The sequence below is a fragment of the Xyrauchen texanus genome, chromosome 25 (genome assembly GCF_025860055.1).
Source record: "Xyrauchen texanus isolate HMW12.3.18 chromosome 25, RBS_HiC_50CHRs, whole genome shotgun sequence".
NCBI classification, from domain to species: domain Eukaryota; kingdom Metazoa; phylum Chordata; class Actinopteri; order Cypriniformes; family Catostomidae; genus Xyrauchen; species Xyrauchen texanus.
The window spans coordinates 6,369,357-6,394,996 of NC_068300.1; the positions used below are offsets into that span (position 1 = coordinate 6,369,357).

Below are 25,640 nucleotides of genomic sequence, written 5' to 3' on the forward strand. Positions count from 1 at the left end.
TGGCAGTATTCTTAGATGTAGAAAAAGCATATGACATGCTATGGGTAGAGGGTCTTTTAATCAAGATGCACATGTTGGGAATTAGGGAAATATGTTTAACTGGGTAATGGACTTTTTAAATAATAGAAGTATTCAGGTGAAAATAGGGTCAGAAAAATCTAGAAGCTGCTTTGTAGAAAATGGTACACCTCAAGGTAGTGTTATTAGTCCATTGCTGTTTAATATAATGATTAATGATGCTTTTTCTAATGTTCAGCCGGGAATTGGAAAGTCATTATTTGCAGACGATGGTAGCCTATGGAAAAGGGGGAAAAATGTAAAGTATACACTGAAGAAGGTGCAGGAAGCTCTAACCCTAGTGGAGGATTGGGGAAGGAAATGGGGGTTTAGATTCTCTATTGAGAAGACAAAGGCTATGTTTTTTACTAGGAGGAAAATAGATGAAAGTATAAAATTGAAGTTATATGGTAGGAATTTGGAAAGAGTGAAAAGTTTTAAATTTCTTGGTGTGTTTTTTGACACAAGACTTACATGGAGGGAGCATGTTTCAAAAGTAGTAGACAAATGTAAAAGGGTAATGAATTTAATGAGATGTCTTGCTGGAACAGAATGGGGAGCAGATGTTGCTTCTTTGAAGCAAATTTATGCATATTTAATTAGAGCAAGAATTGAATATGGGTGTTTGGTTTATGGATCTGCAGCCAAGTCAGTTTTAGCTGGATTAGATATAGTTCAAGCTAAGGCACTAAGAATATGTACAGGAGCTGTGCGATCTTCCCCAGTGTGTTCCTTGCAGGTAGAAACAGGAGAAATGCCACTCTGTTTGAGAAGACAGCAGCTTCAGGCTAACTATTGGGTTAACTTGATGGGTCAAAAGTGTGATCACCCAGTTAAAGCAACAATTCAGGTAAGCTGGGAGAGAGAGATGGTAAGTCCTCAAAGTTTTGGATGGACAGGGGAGGCATTGGCCCAGGAAATGTCTATACATGATAAGAACTTTTGTCCAGGAGTACTGTGGCCATCAGTTCCTGTATGGCAATTGGAGGTTCCAAAGATTGATTTAGAGATACTTAGGATTAAGTCAGAGAATCCTGAATCAGATTTGGTGCATGAATTTCACTGTCATATAATAGAGAGATATCAGGAGCACATATTAATTTTTACTGATGGTTCAAAAGATCAGGAAACAGGTGCTACAGGAGCAGCTTTTGTTGTTCAGAAGTGGAATACCCAAGTTTGTAAGAGAACCTCAAATTTCCTAAGTGTGTTTTCAGTGGAATTATATGCAATCCTGATGGCAGTGCAATGGACTGAGCAGATTCAGAACCATAAAGTGTTGATATGTAGTGACTCTGTGTCAGCTATTAATAGTATGGGGAAAGGGACCTCAAAGAGTCGACAAGACCTTGTATATGATATTCTTCTGGCAATTAGAGATGTGAAAAGGAGAGAAGTAGAAATATCATTTGTATGGGTCCCAGCTCATGTAGGTATTGCAACAAATGAAAAGGTTGATAAGTTGGCCAAGGAAGCTGCTCAAAAGGAAACAATAGATATAAACTTAAATCTGTCCAAAGCGGAGGGTAAAAGTATTGTGTGGCAGGGAACAATTTTGAAATGGCAACAGTTCTGGGAGCAAGAAAATAAAGGGAGGCACCTATTCTCTATTTCTAGTAGGGTAACTGATTCAGTTAAGGTTTGTAAAGGAGGAGAGGTTAGACTTAAGGAAGAGATTATTATTTCTAGAATGAGGATTGGGCATACGTTTCTGAACAGCACTTTATTTATTTTAGGAAAACACCAGAGTGGCTTGTGTTCATGTCAAGAACCTGAGACTGTGAATCATGTTTTGTTTTTTTGTAGAAAATATGACCACCAAAGACAAGATCTGCTCAGAGAAATGCGAGTAATTGGCTTGGAAGAAGTATCTCTAAAAAATATTTTAGAAGTAGGGTCAAGCACAAGGGGAAAGCAGTGTCTTTTTAAATTTCTAAAAGATACTGGATTATATAATAGGATATAGTGCACTTAGGTGCTAATACCATAGATGGCAGCAATGCAACTTATTGGATGCCGGCTGCCGTAAAACCCCAAAGAAGAAGAAGAAGAAGAAGAACTCAAAGAAGAATTTGAGCGATCAGTCGGTCTGTGTTCAACGTGTTTAACTTCATTTGTGAGTTTAAATTGTTTTAATACGTTTGTATTTTCTGTGCCGTGTTGTTATTGTTTCTTTGGCGTTTTAATGATCGTTAAATAATCTTACTATCGCCGTATGTGGTGTTTTTGTTTAGGAGAAACAAGCAGAAATCTGAAAATAATGTTTAATTTCTGATATATGAGCTCGCAATATCCATAGACTGAGTGTAAACGAGTTTAATGAAGGCAAGTTGTATATGGACTTTTATAGGTTGTTGGGGTTTAAATGTTTTTTCGTGGTGGCAAACGCATCTGATGTTGGTTTATCACATAATATCTGTTTATTTATATTTAACGTTATTGTATGAAATGTTAGCATTGGTAATAAAAGTTATTTTGATATTCAAAGCATCAGGAGCATTATGAATGTAAGAGTTTTTCGAGGTGTTTTGGAAAATCAAATTAAGCAAAATTTCATTATCATATTTCTGTAGTGTTTGTCAGGGGCGTAGAACACGCGGGGGATGAGGGGGACCTGTCTCCCACACATTCACAGGGCAAATGTGTTTATGCTGTGTCTTGCATACAGCTAATATGTAAATGCAAAAGTAAAAATTCACTGGTCAATCGTGTAATTAATTCAATAAAATGGTTTCGTTGATTTTGAGAGCCTATAATAGTCTTTTTGAGTTTGTTGAATGTCAGTCCATTATGATGATGATTGTAGCAGCCCGGTTGAATAAAACAATCGCTCTTTCACTGTTTGTTTGTGATTGTCTTCCTTCAGTTTGTTCTTTTCTCATATTTAGACATCACAACACACTGTAAGAGCTACAAGAAGCAAATAAAAAATAGTTTGGGTATTTTGCTGTGGGTAAATCAATTTAAACAAACAATTAGACAATATAATTGACAATTTTACAACAATATTACATGTTAAACATAACATCTAAACATAAACACCACAAATCTGTCCTTAATCCAAACTAAACTGACAAAGAGACACAAAATATAGACATAAACTTTACCAACCATGTGCCCTTATCAACCAAGTACAATAAAAAAAAAACCTTAATTCACACATTTTAAAACTCTTTTAACTAGTGTGGCCTGGGTAGCTCAGCGAGTAAATACGCTGACTATCACACCTGGAGTCGCAAGTTCGAATCCAGGGTGTGCTGCTGTGTGACTCCAGTCAGGCTTCCTAAGCAACCCGTTTGCTAGGGTGCGAAGAGTCATGTTGGTTTAACTTCCTCGTGGTCGCTATAATGTGGTTCTCACTCGGTGGTTATAATGTGGTGAGTTGTGCGTGGATGCCGCGGTGAATAACCTGAGCCTCCTCGTGTGCTATGTCTCTATGGTAATGCACTCAACAAGAACATGATATTATGCGCGGATTGACTGTCTCAGATGTAGAGGCAACTGAGATTTGTCTTCCACCACCCAGATTGAGGCGAGTCACCGTGCCATCTTGAGGACTTGGAGCGCTTTTGGAATTGGGCATTCCAAATTGAGGAGAAAATCCAAAAACAAAAAAACTCTAGACTTCACTGTAGGCTCATTAGCTGTTACGTGTGTGCGTATGTTGAATGCTCTCTCCATTCACACTCCCATTACTTGGACGAACAGCACTTCAAACTTAAAGTCTTGACTGGCAAAATAACAGTAGGGAAAAATTACAAAACACATATCATGTGACTTTAAATGCAATATTAATATAATAACACCAAAATAAGAAAACTATTTAAATAATTGAGGGTTATTTACAATAAAGTTTTTGTGTTCAGATGTTCATCATGAGAGCGCAGGTGGATGTAATCTGCTGTAAATCAGTAGGAACTGATCTGTCCATGCTGGATATTGATGATTTCATCACGGAAATCTCTCAGCTGAAGAAAGAGGTGACGTCACTGAAGACAAAACTGAAGGGAACAGAATTTGTTTCACCCTGCACCTGTTTTGAGCAAGTTAAATTTGAGATTGTAAGTAAGCTTTCAAATTATATGAAACGACTCTGACTCTGTCATGATGAATGTACAGATGTGATTGTGTTGTGTTTGTCAGGAGCTGGAAAAGGTTTCCTGTCAATCTTCAGTGTGTGTGACTGATGGGACCTCCACAGAATGTCAGGCTTCAGTGTGGAGCGGCAGAGATCAGTCCACACCACAGCGACTGCTGGACAAACTCTCTGAACAGAGATCCAGAGACACACAGGACTCACAGCTCACTTTACTCTGTTCTACTGACGGTAATCAGGGTGATCAAACCTCCACAGTGTCTCTGACTTCTGTTTGTAATGCTGGAGAACAGCAGACGATGCAGATACCAGTGAAGATTGAAGTGAACCTGCTGGACTGCAGGAATCTGATGAAGATGAGAGAAACCACAGTAGAGGAACAACAGAGAGATGATGATGATCAAACCTCCACAGAGTCTCTTACGTCTGTCTGTAATGCTGGAGAACAGCAGATGCTGCAGACACCAGCGGAGATTGAAGTGACGCTGGAGGAGATAAAAGAAGAAAACACTCTAGAGGAACAACGGAGTGATGAAGTTGGTGATTATTTTCCTTCAGGTATGTTTCTTCCTTTAATGTTGTTTTACATTTTCGTGCCAGTTTACTTTTTTACCATAGGAAACAATACGTTATTCAAGAATCCACTTACTGTTGAAGTCAGAAGTTTACACACACACACACACACACACACATTAGCCAAATACATTTAAACTCAGTTTTTCACAAGTCCTGATATATAATCATAGAAAACATTCCCTGTCTTAGGTCAGTTAGGATCACTACTTTTATTTTTAAATATGTGAAATAACAGAATAATAGTAGGGAGAATTATTTATTTCAGCTTTTTTTTCCATCACATTCCCAGTGGGTCAGAAATATTTTGTAGCATTGCCTTTAAATTGTTTAACTGGGGGTGAAACGTTTTGGGTATCCTTCCACAAGCTTCTCACAATAAGTTGCTGGAATTTTGGCCCATTCCTCCAGACAGAACTGGTGTAACTGAGTCATGTTTGAAGGCCTCCTTTCTTGCACACACTTTTTCAGTTCTGCCCACAAATAGTTTTGAGGTCAGGGCTTTGTGATGGCCACTCCAATACCTTGACTTTGTTGTCCTTAAGCCTTTTTTCCACAACTTTAGAGGTATGCTTGGGGCCATTCTCCATTTGGAATACCCATTTGTGACCAAGCTTTAACTTCCTGGCTTCACTTTTTCCACATTTTATGTTACAGCCTTATTCCAAAATGGATTAAATTCATTATTTTCCTCAAAATTCTACAAACAATACCCCATAATTACAACATGAAGTTTGTTTGATATCTTTGCAAATGTATTAAAAATAAAAAAGGAAAAAAAATCACATGTATATAAGTATTCACTGCCTTTGCCATGACACTCAAAATTGAGCTCAGGTGCATCCTGTTTCCACTGATCATCCTTGAGATGTTTCTACAACTTGATTGGAGTCCACCGGTGGTAAATTCAGTTGATTGGACCTGATTTGGAAAGGCACACACCTGTCTATATAAGGTCCCACAGTTAACAGTGCATGTCAGAGCACAAACCAAGCCATGAAGTCCAGGAAATTGTCTGTAGACAGCCGAGACAGGATTGTATCAAAGCACAGATCTGGGGAAGGGTACAGAAAGGTTTCTGTAATATTGAAGGTCCCAGTGAGCACAGTGGCCTCCATCATCTGTAAATGGAAGAAGTTTGGAACCACCAGGACTCTTCCTAAAGCTGGCCACCCGGTCAAACTGAGCGATCTGGGGAGAAGGGCCTTAGTCAGGGAGGTGACCAAGAACCCGATGGTCACTCTGACAGAGCTCCAGCATATCTCTGTGGAGAGAGGATAACCTTCCAGAAGAACAACCATCTCTGCAGCACTCCACCAATCATGCCTGTATGGTAGATTGTCCAGACGGAAGCCACTCCTCAGTAAAAGGCACATGACAGCCTGTCTGGAGTTTGCCAAAAGGCACCCGAAGGACTCTCAGACCATGAGAAACAAAATTTTCTGGTCTGATGAAACAAAGATTTAACTCTTTGGCCTGAATGGCAAGCGTCATGTCTGGAGGAAACCAGGCACCGCTCATCACCTGGCCAATACAATCCCTACAGTGAAGCATGGTGGTGGCAGCATCATGCTGTGGGGATGTTTTTCAGCAGCAGGAACTGAGAGACTAGTCAGGATCAAAGGAAAGATGAATGCAGCAATGTACAGAGACATCCTTGATGAAAACCTGCTCCAGAGCACTCTGGGGCGAAGGTTCATCTTCCAACAGGACAACGACCCTAAGCACACTGCCAAGATAACAAAGGAGTGGCTATGGGACAACTCTGTGAATGTCCTTGAGTGGTTTAGCCAGAGCCCAGACTTTAATCCAATTGAACATCTCTGGAGAGATCTGAAAATGGCTGTGCACCGATGCTCCCCATTCAACCTGATGGGGCTTGAGAGTTCCTGCTAAGAAGAATGGGAGAAACTGCCCAAAAATAGGTGTGCCAATCTTGTAGCATCATACTCAAAAAGACTTGAGGCTGTAATTGGTGCCAAAGATGCTTCAACAAAGTATTGAGCAAAGGCTGTGAATACTTATGTACATGTGATTTTATTTTCCCGTATTTTATTTGTAATAAATTTGAAAACATTTCAAACAAACTTCTTTCACATTGTCATTATGGGGTATTGTTTGGAGAATTGAGGAAAATAATGAATTTAATCCATTTAAATAAGGCTGTAACATAACAAAATGTGGAAAATGTGAAGCGCTGTGAATACTTTCCAGATGCACTGTATTTATGAATACTTTGACCTTTACTGGATATTTGTGTTCTGCCCTTTAAATTAGGGTTAAATGGTCATTTGTCATTTGATTGTTGTCAATTAATGTTTCACATTTGTCCCTCTTGAATTGATTTTTGTCAATTTACTGTGTTCATTGTAGAGCTGATGGAAGTGAAAGAGGAACATCAAAAACTGAATGAAGTGGACGAAAAACTTCAGTATCAGAAACATCATGATTTTACAACTTCACATATAAAGTCTTTGAGTTTCTCAAAGACTAAGAAGAAATTCTCTCTAAAAAAGCCTCAAAGAAGAGCAGCCAAGGAATCTTCCAAGAAATCTTCCACTTGCTTTCAGTGTGGAAAGAGTTTCACTCAGACACAAGACCTGAAAAAACACAAGAGAATTCATACTGGAGAAAAACCTTACAAGTGCTCACACTGTGGAAAGAGTTTCACTCAGTCACAAGACCTGAAAACACATGAGAGAATTCATACAGGAGAAAAACCTTACAAGTGCTCACAATGTGGAAAGAGTTTCACTCAGTCACAACACCTGAAAAAACATGAGAGAATTCATACAGGAGAAAAACCTTACAAGTGCTCACAATGTGGAAAGAGTTTCACTCAGTCACAACACCTGAAAAAACACGAGAGAATTCATACTGGAGAAAAAAGTGTGCATACTGTGAAAAGAGTTTCAGTCTCTCAGAATACCTGAAAATACCGTCTGCTGGCAGGTATTTCTGAGGTGAATGCAGTGCCAAGATGTGAATGTCTCAAGTCATTTGGATGATGAAGTTTTGTTAATTGGATTAGGGGTGGTTGATTCAGAGTCTTCACCCATTGGAATTTTTGTTTAACCTTGAAAACTTTGTCAAAATCTGGAAGTACTGCCCCCTAAATGCCTGTGAAATACAATGTATGCCACTCTGAGTCCGACTTGATGACTGCATCAGATATATGGAATTTCCCCCAAAAAAGCAGCATCATCTAAGACAATAACAAAGGATATTTAAGAAATTCCTTACATGATTTTTCCAGTTATTTTTGTTGGAATGGGATAAAGTTTTTGTTTTGAGTGGGCTAAATTATTTGTGATGCCCTGATCAATCCGGCCAATGATCGGTATTATTATAGAGCCAGACCGCCAGTTAGTATCACACACAAGTGAAATGGAAACTCCTGCTCAAGAACTGGCAATGTTTCTTATGCATTAGACACTTCAAGCAATTTCAGGAAGTTGTGGGGACAAAATTGGCAAAGGCAAAATGTGTTAAAGACATGTCCCACCCATTACACCCATAAGTGATACCTATGTTTAAATGTTGTTATTTTGACAAATGTAGTCAATTGTTGAACGTAGTTAGATATACAGGCATATGCAAAAGTTTAGGCACCCCTGACAATTTTGGATCAGCAATTTCATTTTGATCTGTCAAATAACTGAAGGACACAGTAATATTTCAGTAGTGGATTAGTTCATTGGATTAACAGAAAATCTGCAATATGCATCAAAACGAAATTAGACGGGTGCATACATTTGGGCACCCGTGTCATTTTGGTGCCTAGCTACCTAGCACTGATTAATTGGAACACACAATTGGCTTGGTGAGCTCATTAAGCCTTGAACATCATAGACAGGTGCATCCAATCATGAGAAAATGTATTTAAGGTGGCCAATTGCAAGTTGTTGTTCTCTTTCACTCTCCTCTGAAGAGTGGCAACATGGGGGCCTCAAAACAACTCTCAAATGACCTGAAAACAAAGATTATTCAACATTATGGTCTAGGGGAAGGCTACAAAAAGCTATCGCAGAGATTTAAGCTGTCAGTGTCCACTGTGAGGAACATAGTGAGGAAATGGAAGACCACAGGCACAGTTCTTGTTAAGGCCAGAAGTGGCAGGCCAAGTAAAATATCGGAGGGGCAAAGGCAAAGGGTGGTGAGAACGGTCAAAAACAGCCCACAGACCACCTCCAAAGACCTACAACATCATCTTGCTGCTGATGGTGTCACTGTGCATCGTTCAACAATTCAGCGCACTTTGCACAAGGAGGAGCTGTACGGGAGAGTGATGCAGAAGAAGCCTTTTCTGCACACGCCACAAACAGAGTCGCTTGAGGTATGCAAACGCACATTTGGACAAGCCAGCTTCCTTTTGGAATAAGGTGCTGTGGACTGACGAAACCAAGATGGAGTTATAAGACACTTGTGATGCCTATGTTTAAATGTTATTTTGATAAATGTAGTCAATTGTTGAACGTAGTTTGATATACAACCCCAATTCCGAAGACGTTGGGACAGCATGAAAAATGCTAATAAAAACAAAAAGGAGTGATCTGTAATTGTCACGATTCCCTGGTTGTCTGCCCTGTGTTTCACTAGTCTTTGTCTAAAACTACACTTCCCACAATTCCCGGCCCTTATCACTGCCAGCACTCTGTCATTGTTCGCACCTGATTGTCGTTTGTGATCATCCTGTGTCTGTGTATATAAACCCTGTTTGTTTTCCACTCCTTGTCGATCGTTGAATGTTGATGAATGTCTCTCTCGTGTTTAATGTTTCTACCCTTCCAGCTGTGTTCATCCTGCCGTGTTTTCCCAGTTCCGCGTTTCTCCGATGTGTTCATGTTTTAGTTTCAGTTTTACCCCCGTGGATGTTTCTTTTGTTCCTGCTTGTTTGTCTTCACTTTGATTTAAAATAAAGAACCCGCATTTAGATCCGACTCCTTGTCTGCACTCGTCTGCATCTTAACAGAATGATCAACCACAAATGGATCTAGCGGTTCAACAGGCAAACTTCAAACTCCTCTGCCTCAAACAAGAGGACCGTCCGGTGGAACACATCCGCGATTTCCTCGAGCTGGCGAGTGTCGCGGACTTCCCGGACTCCTCCCTAGTGGTCTTTTTCCGGGGCAACCTGAACAGTTCGCTCAAGGAGCGGTTACCACCGGCGACGCGCGGCTGGACGCTCCGCGATTTCGTGGCTCGCCGTTCACTGTGGGCGTTGTTGAGGAGGACCCTGCCCCTCCTCCCACAGTGGTGACCCTCCAGTCATCCATGACTCGTCCTTTCATGCCTACCCCACCTGCCAGCAAGCCAACCCCCACACCTTCCTTGATCAATGAGCCAGCGCTGCCAACTTCGTCCGCCCGGAGGAGGAGGAGAAGAAAGGCTTCCGCTCCCCAGCTCACGCCTGGCATAGTCAGCGAGCCCGAGCCCAGGCCTGCCACGGTCAGCGAGCCCGAGCCCAGGCCTGCCACGGTCAGCGAGCCCGAGCCCACCCCAGCCACGGTCAGCGATCCAGCGTTGCCAGTCTCGTCCGCCCAGAGGAGGAGGGGAAAAGGAAAGGCCTCTGCCCTCCAGCCTCCGCCTAGCACGGCCAACCAGCCAGTGCCTGTAGCATCGAACGTCAGTGAGCCAGTGCCTGTAGTCTCGAACGTCAGCGAGCCAGCGCCTGTAGCCTCGACCGGCCCAGAGCCAGCGCCAGTAGCCTCGACCGTCCCAGGGCTCCGCCTCCCGAGCCTCCCACGACTCCGCCTCCCGAGCCCCCCATGGCTCTGCCTCCAGAGCCTTCCAGGCCTCCACCTCTAGAGCCTCCTACGGCTCCGCCTCCCGAACCTTCCGCGTCTTCGCCTTCCACGGCTGAGCCTCCCTCAGCTCCGCCCCCTGAGCCTCCAGAGCTTTCCATGGTTCCGCCTCCATCGGCTCTGCCTCCTGAGCCTCCCGAGCCTTCCTCGGCTCCGTCTCCAGAGCCTTCTATGGTTCCACCTCCTGAGCCACCCATGGCTCTGCCACCTGGGTCTTCCACGGCTCCACCCTCCATGGCTCCGCTACCAGAAACTTCTATGGCTCCGCCTACCTCGGCTCCGCCCCTGGAGTTCCCCATGGCTGTGGTCCTGAGGCCGCCTCCTGAACCTGTCCCTGTCCTGTGGCCGCCTCCCAGGCCCCCTGAACCTGTCATTGCCCTGTGGCCAGCTCCCAGGCCACCTGACCCAGTCCCCATCTTTTATTTTTTATTTTTAATTTTTTATTTTTTATTTAACCTTTATTTTACCAGGTAGGCCGATTGAGAACAAATTCTCATTTACAAGGGCGACCTGGCCAAGATAAGGCGAATAAATGTGCAAGACAACATACATAATAAGTACACAGAACACAGAAATGCAAATTACTAATTACAGTAAAACACAATACGGCAATACAGGGTCAAAAAAGCAGGATAAGGTATAAGTGAATTCTGTCGAGCAGCATAGCTAAGGCACTAGCGAATATATTTTAAAATATTTTACAATTTTAAAAATATAAAGTACAAAATATATATATTACATTTTACTGGATATTTCAGGATTAAAGTGTGTCTAGCAGGTAGATCATTTGAGTGCATGAATTATGTGACCACGATTATGGGAAAGAGCATTTGAGAAATATCTGAGCAACAAGAGTAGTACAAGAAAGTCAGCAGATATGACAATAATGCAGGTGAAAGAGGCCCACTGTGCAATACGGGCATAAGATAAGGTAGAAAAGTTGAAGACAGTTAGCAGGTACATAGATCGGACAATTGTTCAGAAAGGAGTAGTTTAAAGGCAGCTGGTGATATAAGTGTTTCAAGTTTTAGGGTTTTTTGTAGTTCATTCCAGTCATTGGCGGCTGCAAACTGGAAGGATTGGCGGCCGAATGTTGTGCAGGCCTTCGGAGTGATTAAGGCGATATACCTACTAGATCTTAACTGCGAGTAGGTAGAGCGATGGTAACTAGACAGCTTAAGTAAAGGGGAACTTTGCCAAGCAGAGACTTATAAATAAGTTGGTACCAGTGAGTTAAACGCCGAGTAGTTAAAGACGGCCAACCGACTAAAGCATAGAGCTTGCAGTGGTGGGTGTTGTAAGGGGCATTTGTAACAAAACGTATGACGCTATGATAAATCACGTCCAGTTTTTTCAGCAGAAAGTTTGAGGCAGTTCTATAAATGACATCGCCAAAGTCGAACATTGGAATGATAGTCATTTTCGCCAAAGCAAGTTTGGCAGCATGAGTGAAGGAGGCCCTATTGCGGAAGAGGAAGCCGATTCTAGAATTAATTTTAGATCTTAATTTATTAATGTGCGGCTGGAAGGAGAGAGAGCTGTCTAACAAGACACCTAGATATTTATATGTATCAACATACTCTAGTTCAGACCCATCCAGCATGGTAATGCTAGGTAGACAGGCAGGTGTTGGCAGTGATCGCTTGAAAAGCATACACTTAGTTTTACCAGAATTTAGTAATAACTGAAGGTTTCGAAAGGAATGTTGAATGTCATTGAAACTCTCCTGGAGATTTTTGAGCACAGTATCTAACGAAGAGCCTGACGTGTACAGGATGGTATCATCTGCATAAAGATGGATCTGAGAGTCACCAGCAGCGAGAGCCACATCGTTGATGTAGAGGGAAAATAGAGTCGGCCCGAGAATCGAGCCCTGTGGCACCCCCACAGAGACAGGCATGGGTCCCGACAAAAGGCCCTCTGATTTAACACGCTGGACCCTGTCGGAGAGATAGTTGGAGAACCAGGCGAGGCAGTCATGGGAAAAGCCCATTCTATTGAGTCAGCCAATAAGAACACGGTGATTAACCGAATCAAAAGCCTTGGACAGATCGATATAGATGGCTGCACAGTATTGCTTTTTATCAATAGCGGCTATGATGTCGTTCAAGACCTTTAGGGTAGCCGTGGTGCAGCCATGACCAGCACGAAAACCAGACTGCATAGTGGAAAGAATGCGGTGGGATTCCAGATAACTGACAATTTGTTTGTTGACCAGTTTTTCAAAAACTTTGGAAAGACAGGGTATGATGGAAATTGGTCTGTAGCAGTTGGGGTCAAAAGTGTCTCCTCCTTTGAACAGGGGAATGACTGCGGTGGATTTCCAATCTCTCGGGATTTCAGAAGATAAGAGAGAAAGGTTAAATAGACTGGTGATGGGGGCAGCAATAATATTTGCAGATAATTTTAGAAAAGAAGGATCCAGATTATCCAGCCCAGCTGATTTATATTGGTCCAAGTTTTGCAATTCTTTGAGTACCTCGGCTGTCTAAATAAGGGTAAAGGAAAAGTGTGTGGAGGGGGCTGGGCACGGAGGCATTGTGGTTGTAGGGCAGCTAGCTTTAGGGTGAGTATCTAGATGAAAGGCGTGGCCGGCTTCAGCGAAATGCTTATTAAAATTCTCTAAAATCTTAACCTTATCTGTAGTGACAATATTATCTAATTTTAGGGCTGTAGGAAGTTGAGAGGAGATGACCTTGTTCTCCAGAGTTTGAGTATCCCAAAACTTTTTGGAGTTGGTGTAGCAGGAAGCAAATTTCTGTTTAAAGAAGTGGGCCTTTGCTTCCCTGACTACCTGAGTATATCGGTTTCTGGCTTTTATAAAAAGTTGCATATCGCTGGGCTTGTTTGAGGCTAGCGCGGTACGCCACAGAGTGTTTTTGTGTTGATTGAGAGAGGTCAGTTCTGTGGTGAACCAGGGGCTGTATCTATCTTTCGTTCTGAACTTTTTAAAAGGGGCATGCATATTTAAAACAGAGAGAAATTCACTTTTGAGGTACAGCCAAGCATCCTCTACTGACGGAATGAGATTAATGTTTAACCAAGAAATAGCGTTCAGATCATTTAAAAAAGCCTGTTCGCTGAAGTGTTTTAGACAGCGTTTAACGGAGATGAGGGGTGGTCGTTTGACCCCGGTCCCATTACGGACACAGGCAATAAGACAGTGATCGCTAAGATCCTGGTTATAAACAGCAGAGGTATATTTACAAGGCAAATTAGTCAGGGCAATGTCTATGAGGGTTCCCTTCGTCGCTGATTTGAGGTTGAACCTGGTAGGTTCATTTATTATCTGTGTGAGGTTAAGTGCATCAAGCTTAGAATGTAAAATGACTGGGGGGTTGAGCATATCCCAGTTTAAGTCACCAAGCAATAAAAACTCAGAGGATAAGTGTGGGGCAATGAGTTCACATATGGAGTCAAGGGCACTGCACGGGGCTGAGGGGGGTCTGTAGCAGACAGCAACAGTAATAGCCTGGTTCTGAGATAGCTGGATTTTTAAAAGTAAAAGTTCAAATTGTTTCGGTACAGATCTGGACAAGATGACTGAGCTCTGTAGCTTATCTCTACAGTAGATTGCGACTCCACCACCTTTCGTACTCTATCTTGCCGAAAAATATTATAGTTGGGATTGTTATTTCAGTGGTGTTAACAGACTTCCTAAGCCATGATTCGGATACGGCTAGTATATCAGGATCGGCTGAATGTACAAGAGCTGTAAGTAAGTCTAGCTTTGGGAGTAGACTTCTAATGTCTTGTGCTCCCGTTGGACTGCCTGTCTACTCCCTGTGCCCCCTTGGAATGCCTTCCTGTCTGCCCTCTGTGCCCCCTTGGACTTCCTGTCTGCCCCTTGTGCCCCCTTGGACTTCCTGTCTGTCCCTTGTGCCTCCTTGGACTGTCTGTTTGCCCCTTGTGCCCTCTTTGTTCTGCCTGCCCCCCCTCACTCCTTCGATTATTTTTTGTTTTGTTTGGGGTATTCCTTTTTTTATGTTAGGAGTGTCTGGAAGCCGCTCTTTTTAGGGGGAATTCTGTCACGATTCCCTGGTTGTCTGCCCTGTGTTTTACTAGTTTTTGTCTAAAACTACACTTCCCACAATTCCCGGCCCTTATCACTGCCAGCACTCTGTCATTGTTCGCACCTGATTGTCGTTTGTGATCATCCTGTGTCTGTGTATATAAACCCTGTTTGTTCTCCACTTTTGTCGATCATTGAATGTTGATGAATGTCTCTCTCGTGTTTAATGTTTCTACCCTTCCAGCTGTGTTCATCCTGCCGTGTTTTCCCAGTTCCGTGTTTCTCTGATGTGTTCATGTTTTAGTTTCAGTTTTCCCCCTGTGGATGTTTCTTTTGTTCCTGCTTGTTTGTCTTCACTTTGATTTAAAATAAAGAACCCGCATTTAGATCCCACTCCTTGTCTGCCCTCGTCTGCATCTTAACAGTAATTTATATTCACCCTTTGCTATATTGAAAGCACTACAACTATACATTATATGATGTTTTTCCTTGTGAATGTCATTGTTGTTTTGAAAATGTACAGTATTTTCAAATCAGATGATTGCAACACACTCCTAAAAAGTTGAGACAGGAAATTTAAGACTTGACGAGTTAAATTAACAAGGTGATGTAAAACAGGAGATGTTAATTAGGTGAGGCAATTGTGTCATAGTATATAGGGAGCCTCCAAAAACAGCCTAGTCCTTCAAGAGCAAGGATCATTTGAGACTTGTCAATTGTTCCTCAAAGACAAGTTGGAAGGTTTTTGGCATTTTACCCTCTACAGTGCACAATATAGTTCAACGATTCAAGGAATATAGTCGGAATATAGTCAGTGCGTGTTCTCTGATCCCTCAGACTTCACTGATTTATAAAACGGCATTCATCTGAAGTGGATATCATGAACATGGGCTTTGGATAACTTTAGTAAACCTTTGTTAGTCAAAACCACTAGCGCTGCATCCACAGATGCAAGTTAAGACTTTACTATGCAAAGGAGAAGTCATACATCAACACTGTCCAGAAGCACTGCTGGTTTCTCTGGGCTCAGTCTCATCTTAGATGAAAAGTAGAACAGTGGAACTCCTTTTAGTCTGAAAAAATACATTGTAAAACAAAGCTGTCGTGTTATCTGGGCCAAAGAGGAAAAGGGCCATCCAAGCTGTTATTAGCGTCAGGTCCACAAGACAGTGTATGTATGGGTCAGGGGTGTGTCAGTGCCCATGGCATGGGTTATACGCACATCTGTGAGAAAACCATGAATACAGACAGATATGTACGAATGTTGGAGCAACATATACTTCCACCCAGCACCGTCTGTTCCAGGGACGTCCCTGCATTTTCTAGCAGGACAACTTCAAATGGATTTAAAGTGCATGGCTGTGTAAGCAGAAAGTGGGGGTGCCTGCTTTCAGACCTGACCTGTCTCCAGTTGAGAATGTGGGGTACATTATGATGTACACCATACGGAAATGAAGACCCTGTACAATTGTGCAGCTAAAGACATACATAATGGATGAATGGAACAAACTTGTGTTTTCAGTGCATAAATGCTTAATAAGTGTTATTAGAAGAAATGATGATGTTTCACAGTGGTAAACACTCGACTGTCCCAACTTCTTTGGAGCGTGTTGCAATCTCGGGAAACTCCAGAGAAGAATAGAGTCCATCCCCTATCCAGGAGTACGGATCCAGAGCCAAAACTGTGCGTCGTTAAGTAAGCCCCACCAGATCCAACTGGTAACGCTCTACCTCCCTCACCAGTTCTGGATCCTCCCCCCCCCCCAGTGAGGTGAAGTTCCATGTCCCTAGAGCTAGCCTTTTCTGCCCGGGTCTGGTCCGTCGAGGCCCACGGCCTTCACTGCCACCCATATGGCAGCGCACCCGACTCCTGCGGTTTCTCCTATGGGTGGTGGGCACAAGGGATTCTAAATCTAAACATTCATAACTATGTATGTTGTTTAAACATTAAAAGAGATTGGACTACCATCAACTCCCACCCCTCTCACCAAATCACTCCCTTGTAGGTAAAATATGTTTCTCCTGTCGTTGTAATAATTATAACAGATCAATATGAGCCCTTTTCCAGCAGGATGTTGTATTAGGACCAAATGTAATTGCATATTGGAGTCAGTTTGGGAGTGATGTTGACTGGAAACAAGTCTGGCTTCTGCCCAATCGTTATCTCTTAACAAACAAGGTTGAAGTCTTTTAAACTCCTTCACAGAATATACCCTGTTAAACATTATTTAACCAAGTTTAAAAAAGATATAAATGAAAGTTGTAGATTTTGCCAACAGAAGCCAGAGATAGCTGTTCATTTATTTTGGCACTGCCCTTATGTGGGTTTTTTTTTGTCAAAATTTACTTGATTTTGTTGTTGGAAATGTTGATGAAATGTTTAAATTACAGTGGAAAGATGTTTTTTAGGTATTATTGTAAACTCCAAAGGTAAACAAACCTGCACGGCTAAATTTCACCCTCATGAATGTAATTTTCAGGTGTTTTTTTTAATAGTATTTAAAAATTAAGTGAAGCATTATATTGAGTCAATATTGCCCTCGAAGAAACAAAAAGCTATTTGAATTAACTTCTTAAAATATTCTTATAATATTATTTATACCTCCCCCTAACATTTGAAATGTCGTATTGTATTTGTATTGTAATAATTAAAAAAAAAAGTGGTCCGAATCCAATGTTTGCGTCACATCCTGTCTACTGAGATGGATCCTTCGCTGCCTATGAAGTCCCACAATCCTCTGCTACCGAATCGACGACGGTTGAGCTGAAAAAATAAGTTGATAGCCAATTTGTGTATTAATGTATTTTTTTATTCACTTTTTCCAACTTTTGATTCCATTTCTAGCGAGAAAGAGGTATTGTAGTTATTCATAAATATACTATTTATCGCCAAAACTTTCTTGATTTTGTTCTAGATTATTAGACCGTTGTGGTTTAGTTGGACTCAGAGCCATATAGAGAGAGAGTTGCAACAACTCCATTGACTCCAATGGAAAGTTTTTTTTTACAGCAATGGCGGCTCCTGGAGCCTCTCAATAGTTCCCGGAAGTAGCAGCAAACACATGCCGCGCCGAACAGATGCAGCAGAACAAACCGTTTGCGACGCACTTTTAAAAGGTGAGACGTTTAAAGAATAATATTATCTTATTCTGTATATTATCAGTACATCTAAATAAAAATAACTTGTCAATTAAAACCTTATAGTTGAGTATTACTCATTAAATTAGGAGATAAGGGATGTTATCGGATAACTAACAGATTAGGCAAGGATTGGAGCTGGATAAAGTATTGTATTTTAAAATGTAATTTACTCCTGTGATGCCAAGCTGAATTTTCAGCCTCATTACTTTTGAACGGCAGTTTATATACGAGTATGCTTAAGTTGTTTTAAAGTTGAATATATTGTGTATATGAATAAGTATTGTAAGAATTATACATTAGATATATAATATTTATAATACATAAATAATTATATTACTATATATAGAATTGTAAACAATAAGCTTCATTTCACTATATTTCACATTTACGTAACTGCTGCTAATAGTTAATAGTTCATTGACCCATTGTGCGGCGCGAGCTGGAAATCACCTGTCACCAGCCTGTCTCTGTACTATCTGGAAAGTCATAAATATGACATTAGTTACCATGAGATTAGTGAAAATGATGAACATGAGGTAACATTAAAAGGCAACAGAAACCCTAGCCTGAAATAAGTTGAGGCAACGGTAAGCGAACACTAATCCTCAAATATTAGCTGATTTGATCTTTAAAAAACAACATCGCTGTAACAACATACTCATGCTACATACATATGTCGATGTGTTACATAAATATATAAAATAAATGCATTTATTGACTACTAATTACCAGAAATCGCAGTTCTGTCACTCTAACAGTTTGAAATGCCCGCCAAAGCACTTCCTGGAACTATCTGATGTCTACGTGAATCACGTGACGATCACGCATTTAGAACTTCCGTTGGCTCTGGTTGGACTGACCGTGTGTTCAAACCAGAAGTGTCGAGAGCATCAAATCGATATATATATATATATATATATATATATATATATATATATATATATATATATATATATATATATATATATATATATGTATACACTCATTTTCTATTCACTTTTTATTTTTAATATATTTTTTATTATCTCTATCTTGTTGTATTGTTTGTGCACTGGAAGCTTCTGTCATCAAGACAAATCCCTTGTATGTGTAAGCATACTTGGCAATAAAGCTCATCCTGATCTTGTCTGCCTAAAATTGTATTTTTAATTGACATACACACAGAAATCAATGCTAGTCAAGGAATATTGTATGAGGCATATAGGCTATAATTGTAACATGATTTTCAGTTGGTATTTGTTTAAGAACATTTTCACGTCAGTTTCAGCCTATAAATGCAAATTTGTTCCTCACTTTTAACGTAGGATAACATCCATGGGATTTAGGATTGAATATCACATACAAGTAAGCATTATAATCAAATGGTTTGGCTCAACTATTAAATATATCTCTAACAATGATAACACACCAGCAAGAATCGCATCTCCTATCATGTATGTCTATGAAAGATTAACGAGCTAATTTATGGGCGGGGCGAAACGTTTAGCCCCGCCCCCGTGTAGCCCCGCCTCATTCTGCAGGCTGCAACCAGGTCCACAGTATGAGGTAGAGTAAGTGCACAATAGGTGGCGGTATGTGCTGCTTTATGCCACAAAACCGCCAGTTAACTCAAAGAAGAATTTGAGCAATCAGTCGGTCCGTGTTCAACGTGTTTAACTTCATTTGTGAGTTTATATTGTTTTAATATGTTTGTATTTTCTGTGCCGTGTTGTTATTGTTTCTTTGGCGTTTTAATGATCGTTAAATAATCTTACTATCGCCGTATGTGGTGTTTTTGTTTAGGAGAAACAAGCAGAAATCTGAAAATAATGTTTAATTTCTGATTTATGAGCTCGCAATATCCATAGACTGAGTGTAAACGAGTTTAATGAAGGCATGTTATATGGACTTTTATAGGTTGTTGGGGTTTAAATGTTTTTCGTGGTGGCAAACGCATCTGATGTTGGTTTATCACATAATATCTGTTTATTTATATTTAACGTTATTTAGTTGTATGACATGTAAGCATTGGTAATAAAAGTTATTTTGATATTCAAAGCATCAGGAGCATTATTAATGTAAGAGTTTTTCAAGGTGTTTTGGAAAATCAAATTAAGCAAAATTTCATTATCATATTTCTGTAGTGTTTGTCAGGGGCGTAGAACACGCGGGGGATGAGGGGGACCTGTCTCCCACACATTCACAGGGCAAATGTGTTTATGCTGTGTCTTGCATACAGCTAATATGTAAATGCAAAAGTAAAAATTCACTGGTCAATCATGTAATTAATTCAATAAAATGGTTTCATTGATTTTGAGAGCCTATAATAGTCTTTTTGAGTTTGTTGAATGTCAGTCCATTATGATGATGATGATTGTAGCAGCCCGGTTGAATAAAACAATCACTCTTTCACTGTTTGTTTGTGATTGTCTTCCTTCAGTTAGTTCTTTTCTCCTATTTAGACATCACAACACACCGCAAGAGCTACAAGAAGCATAAAAAAAAATAGTTTTGGTATTTTGCTGTGGGTAAATCAATTTAAACAAACAATTAGACAATATAATTGACAATATTACATGTTAAACATAACATCTAAAAATAAACACCACAAATCAGTCCTTAATCCAAACTAAACTGACAAAGAGACACAAAATATAGGCATAAAATAAACTTTAACAACCGTTGGCCCGTTTGCTAGGATGGGAAGAGTCATGTCGGTTTAACTTCCTCGTGGTCGCTATAATGTGGTTCTCACTCGGTGGTTATAATGTGGTGAGTTGTGCGTGGATGCCGCGGTGAATAACCTGAGCCTCCTCACGTGCTATGTCTCTATGGTAATGCACTCAACAAGCACATGATATGATGCGTGGATTGATGGTCTCAGACGTGGAGGCAACTGAGATTTGTCTTCCACCACCCAGATTGAGGCGAGTCACCGTGACATCATGAGGACTTGGAGCGCTTTTGGAATTGGGCATTCCAAATTGAGGAGAAAATCCAAAAACAAAAAAACTCTAGACTTCACTGTAGGCTCATTAGCTGTTAGGTGTGTGCGTATGTTGAACGCTCTCTCCATTCACACTCCCATTCTTTGGACGAACAGCACTTCAAACTTAAAGTCTTGATTGGCAAAATAACAGTAGGGAAAAATTACAAAACACGTATCATGTGACTTTAAATGCTATATTAATATAATAACACCAAAATAAGAAAACTATTTAAATAACTTTATTGTAAATAACCCTCAATTTTTGTGTTCAGATGTTCATCATGAGAGCGCAGGTGGATGTGATCTGCTGTAAATCAGTAGGAACTGATCTGTCCATGCTGGATATTGATGATTTCATCACGGAAATCTCTCAGCTGAAGAAAGAGGTGACGTCACTGAAGACAAAACTGAAGGAAACAGAATTTGTTTCACCCTGCACCTGTTTTGAGCAAGTTAAATTTGAGATTGTAAGTAAGCTTTCAAATTATATGAAACAACTCTGACTCTGTCATGATGAATGTACAGATGTGATTGTGTTGTGTTTGTCAGGAGCTGGAAAAGGTTTCCTGTCAATCTTCAGTGTGTGTGACTGATGGGACCTCCACAGAATGTCAGGATTCAGTGTGGAGCAGCAGAGATCAGTCCACACCACAGCGACTGCTGGACAAACTCTCTGAACAGAGATCCAGAGACACACAGGACTCACAGCTCACTTTACTCTGTTCTACTGACGGTAATCAGGGTGATCAAACCTCCACAGAGTCTCTGACTTCTGTTTGTAATGCTGGAGAACAGCAGACGATGCAGATACCAGTGAAGATGTGTTCAGTGAAGCTGCTGGACTGCAGGAATCTGATGAAGATGAGAGAAACCACATCAGAGGAACAAAAGAGAGATGAAGATGATGATGATGATGATCAAACCTCCACAGAGTCTCTGACTTCTGTCTGTAATGCTGGAGAACAGCAGATGCTGCAGACACCAGCGGAGATTGAAGTGACGCTGGAGGAGATAAAAGAAGAAAACACTCTAGAGGAACAACGGAGTGATGAAGTTGGTGATTTTTTTCCTTCAGGTATGTTTCTTCCTTAAATGTTGTTTTACATTTTCGTGCCAGTTTACTTTTTTTTACTATAGAAAACAAGACGTTATTCAAGAATCCACTTACTGTTGAAGTCAGAAGTTTACACACACACACACACACATTAGCCAAATACATTTAAACTCAGTTTTTCACAATTCCTGACATTTAATCATAGAAAACATTCCCTGTCTTAGGTCAGTTAGGATCACTACTTTTATTTTAATATGTGAAATAAGTGAATAATAGTAGAGAGAATTATTTATTTCAGCTTTTTTTTCCATCACATTCCCAGTGGGTCAGAAATATTTTGTAGCATTGCCTTTAAATTGTTTAACTGGGGTCAAACGTTTTGGGTATCCTTCCACAAGCTTCTCACAATAAGTTGCTGGAATTTTGTCCCATTCCTCCAGACAGAACTGGTGTAACTGAGTCATGTTTGAAGGCCTCCTTTCTTGCACACACTTTTTCAGTTCTGCCCACAAATAGTTTTGAGGTCAGGGCTTTGTGATGGCCACTCCAATACCTTGACTTTGTTGTCCTTAAGCCTTTTTTCCACAACTTTAGAGGTATGCTTGTGGCCATTGTCCATTTGGAATACCCATTTGTGACCAAGCTTTAACTTCCTGGCTTCACTTTTTCCACATTTTATGTTACAGCCTTATTCCAAAATGGATTAAATTCATTATTTTCCTCAAAATTCTACAAACAATACCCCATAATTACAACATGAAGTTTGTTTGATATCTTTGCAAATGTATTAAAAATAAAAAAAGGGAAAAAATCACATGTATATAAGTATTCACTGCCTTTGCCATGACACTCAACATTGAGCTCAGGTGCATCCTGTTTCCACTGATCATCCTTGAGATGTTTCTACAACTTGATTGGAGTCCACCTGTGGTAAATTCAGTTGATTGGACCTGATTTGGAAAGGCACACACCTGTTTATATAAGGTCCCACAGTTAACAGTGCATGTCAGAGCACAAACCGAGCCATGGAGTCAAAGGAATTGTCTGTAGACCTCCGAGACAGGATTGTGTCAAAGCACAGATCTGGGGAAGGGTACGGACAAATTTCTGTAGTATTGAAGGTCCCAGTGAGCACAGTGGCCTCCATCATCCGTAAATGGAAGAAGTTTGGAACCACCAGGACTCTTCCTAAAGCTGACCACCCGGTCAAACTGAGCGATCAGGGGAGAAGGGCCTTAGTCAGGGAGGTGACCAAGAACCCGATGGTCACTCTGAGAGAGCTCCAGTATTTCTCTGTGGGGAGAGGAGAACCTTCCAGAAGAACAACCATCTCTGCAGCACTCCACCAATCATGCCTGTATGGTAGATTGTCCAGACGGAAGCCACTCCTCAGTAAAAGGCACATGACAGCCTGTCTGGAGTTTGACTCTCAGACCATGAGAAACAGAATTCTCTGGTCTGATGAAACAAAGATTTGGCCTGAATGGCAAGCGTCATGTCTGGAGGAAACCAGGCACTCATCACCTGGCCGATACCATCCCTACAGTGAAGCATGTTGGTGGCAGCATCATCATGCTGTGGGGAGGTTTTTCAGCGGCAGGAACTGGGAGACTAGTCAGGATCAAGGGAAAGATGAATGCAGCAATGTACAGAGACATCCTTGATGAAAACCTGCTCTAGAGTGCTCTGGACCTCAGACTGGGGCGAAGGTTCAACTTCCAACAGGACAACGACCCTAAGCACACAGCCAAGTTAACAAAGGAGTGGCTATGGGACAACTCTGTGAATGTCCTTGAGTGGCTTAGCCAGAGCCCAGACTTTAACCCAATTGAACATCTCTGGAGAGATCTGAAAATGGCTGTGCACTGACGCTCCCCATCCAACCTGATGGAGCTTGAGAGGTCCTGCAAAGAAGAATGGGAGAAACTGCCCAAAAATAGGTGTGCCAAGCTTGTAGCATCATACTTAAAAGACTTGAGGCTGTAATTGGTGCCAAAGGTGCTTCAACAAAGTATTGAGCAAAGGCTGTGAATACTTATGTACATGTGATTTTATTTATTTATTTATTTTTTTCCCCGTATTTTATTTGTAATAAATTTGAAAACATTTCAAACAAACTTCTTTCACGTTGTCATTATGGGGTATTGTTTGTAGAATTGAGGAAAATAATGAATTTGATCCATTTAAATAAGGCTGTAACATAACAAAATGTGGAAAAGGTGAAGCGCTGTGGCTACTTAACGGATGCACTGTATTTATGAATACTATGACCTTTACTGGACATTTGTGTTCTGCCATTAAATTAGGGTTAAATGGTAATTTGTCATGTGATTGTTGTCAATTAATGTTTCACATTTGTCCTTCTTGAATTGATTTTTGTCAATTTACTGTGTTCATTGTAGAGCTGATGGAAGTGAAAGAGGAACATCAAAAACTGAATGAAGTGGAGGAAAAACTTCAGTATCAGAAACATCATGATTTTACAACTTCACATAAAAAGTCTTTGAGTTTCTCAAAGAATCATCTCCGTTGTCACTCTGGAGAAAGACCATTTGAATATGCCAAGTGTCGTAAACCATTTGTGTTGGATTCAGTTCTAAAACAACATCTGAAAACACTCACAAATGAGAAGCCTTACAAGTGTTCTTCTTGTGAAAGTAGTTTTTCACATCTGTCCCATTATAAAGATCATCAGAAAAGACATAACTGTGCCGGGGCCTATATGTGCTTTGAATGTGGAAAGACTTATATGAAAGTCAAAAACTTGAAACGGCACCAAAAAATTCATGCTGGACTGAAACCTTACAAGTGCTCACAATGTGGAAAGAGTTTCACTCAGTCAGAACACCTAAAATCACACGAGAGAATTCACACTGGAGAAAAACCTTACAAGTGCTCACACTGTGAAAAGAGTTTCACTCTGTCACAAGACCTGAAAAAACATGAGAGAATTCATACTGGAGAAAAACCTTACAAGTGCTCACACTGTGAAAAGAGTTTCACTCAGTCAGAACACCTAAAATCACACGAGAGAATTCACACTGGAGAAAAACCTTACAAGTGCTCACACTGTGGAAAGAGTTTCACACGATCAGATGAACTGAAAATACACGTGAGAATTCATACAGGAGAAAACCCTTACAAGTGCTCACACTGTGAAAAGAGTTTCAATCGGTCACAAGACCTGAAAACACACGTGAGAATTCATACAGGAGAAAACCCTTACAAGTGCTCACACTGTGAAAAGAGTTTCAATCGGTCACAAAACCTGAAAAGACACGAGAGAATCCATACTGGAGAAAAACCTCACAAGCGCTAACAATGTGGAAAGAGTTTCACTCGGTCACAACACCTGAAAACACACGAGAGAATTCACACTGGAGAAAAAAGTGTGCATACTGTGAAAAGAGTTTCAGTCTCTCAGAATACCTGAAAATACCGTCTGCTGGCAGGTATTTCTGAGGTGAATGCAATGCCAAGATGTGAATGTCTCAAGCCATTTCGACGATACAATTTTGTTAATTGGATTAGGGCTGGTTTATTCAGAGTCTTCACCCATTGGAAATTTTGTTTAACCTTGAAAACTTTGTCAAAATCTGGAAGTACTACCCCCTAAATGCCTGTGAAATACAATGTATGCCACTCTGAGTCCGACTTGATGACTGCATCAGATATATGGAATTTCCCCCAAAAGAGCAGCAGCATCTAAGACAATAACAAAGGATATTTATGAAATTCCTTACATGATTTTTACAGTTATTTTTGTTGGAATGGGATACATTTTTTGTTTTGAGTGGGCTAAATTATTTGTGATGCCCTGATCAATCCGGCCAATGATCGGTATTAGCCTATAATCACTTCCTATGATTTGTGTTGTCATAATTCATGGTTCATCAAACCGTTCAAAGTAACATTATAGGGCCAGACCGCCAGTT

General features: G+C 40.7%; 1 protein-coding gene across 1 annotated transcript in view; it reads left to right on the top strand.

Annotated features, from left to right (window-relative positions):
- The window catches only part of LOC127618957 (uncharacterized), a 61,676-nt gene extending 36,538 nt beyond the window's left edge, over nucleotides 1-25,138 (top strand). The window contains 9 exon segments of the mRNA XM_052091663.1: nucleotides 2,097-2,173; nucleotides 3,924-4,118; nucleotides 4,201-4,711; nucleotides 7,100-7,656; nucleotides 13,625-13,727; nucleotides 19,301-19,347; nucleotides 20,924-21,118; nucleotides 21,201-21,726; nucleotides 24,108-25,138. Of these exon segments, the coding sequence (XP_051947623.1) occupies nucleotides 2,097-2,173; nucleotides 3,924-4,118; nucleotides 4,201-4,711; nucleotides 7,100-7,656; nucleotides 13,625-13,727; nucleotides 19,301-19,347; nucleotides 20,924-21,118; nucleotides 21,201-21,726; nucleotides 24,108-25,138 (3,242 nt within the window).
- Nucleotides 25,139-25,640: the final 502 nt, after the last annotated feature.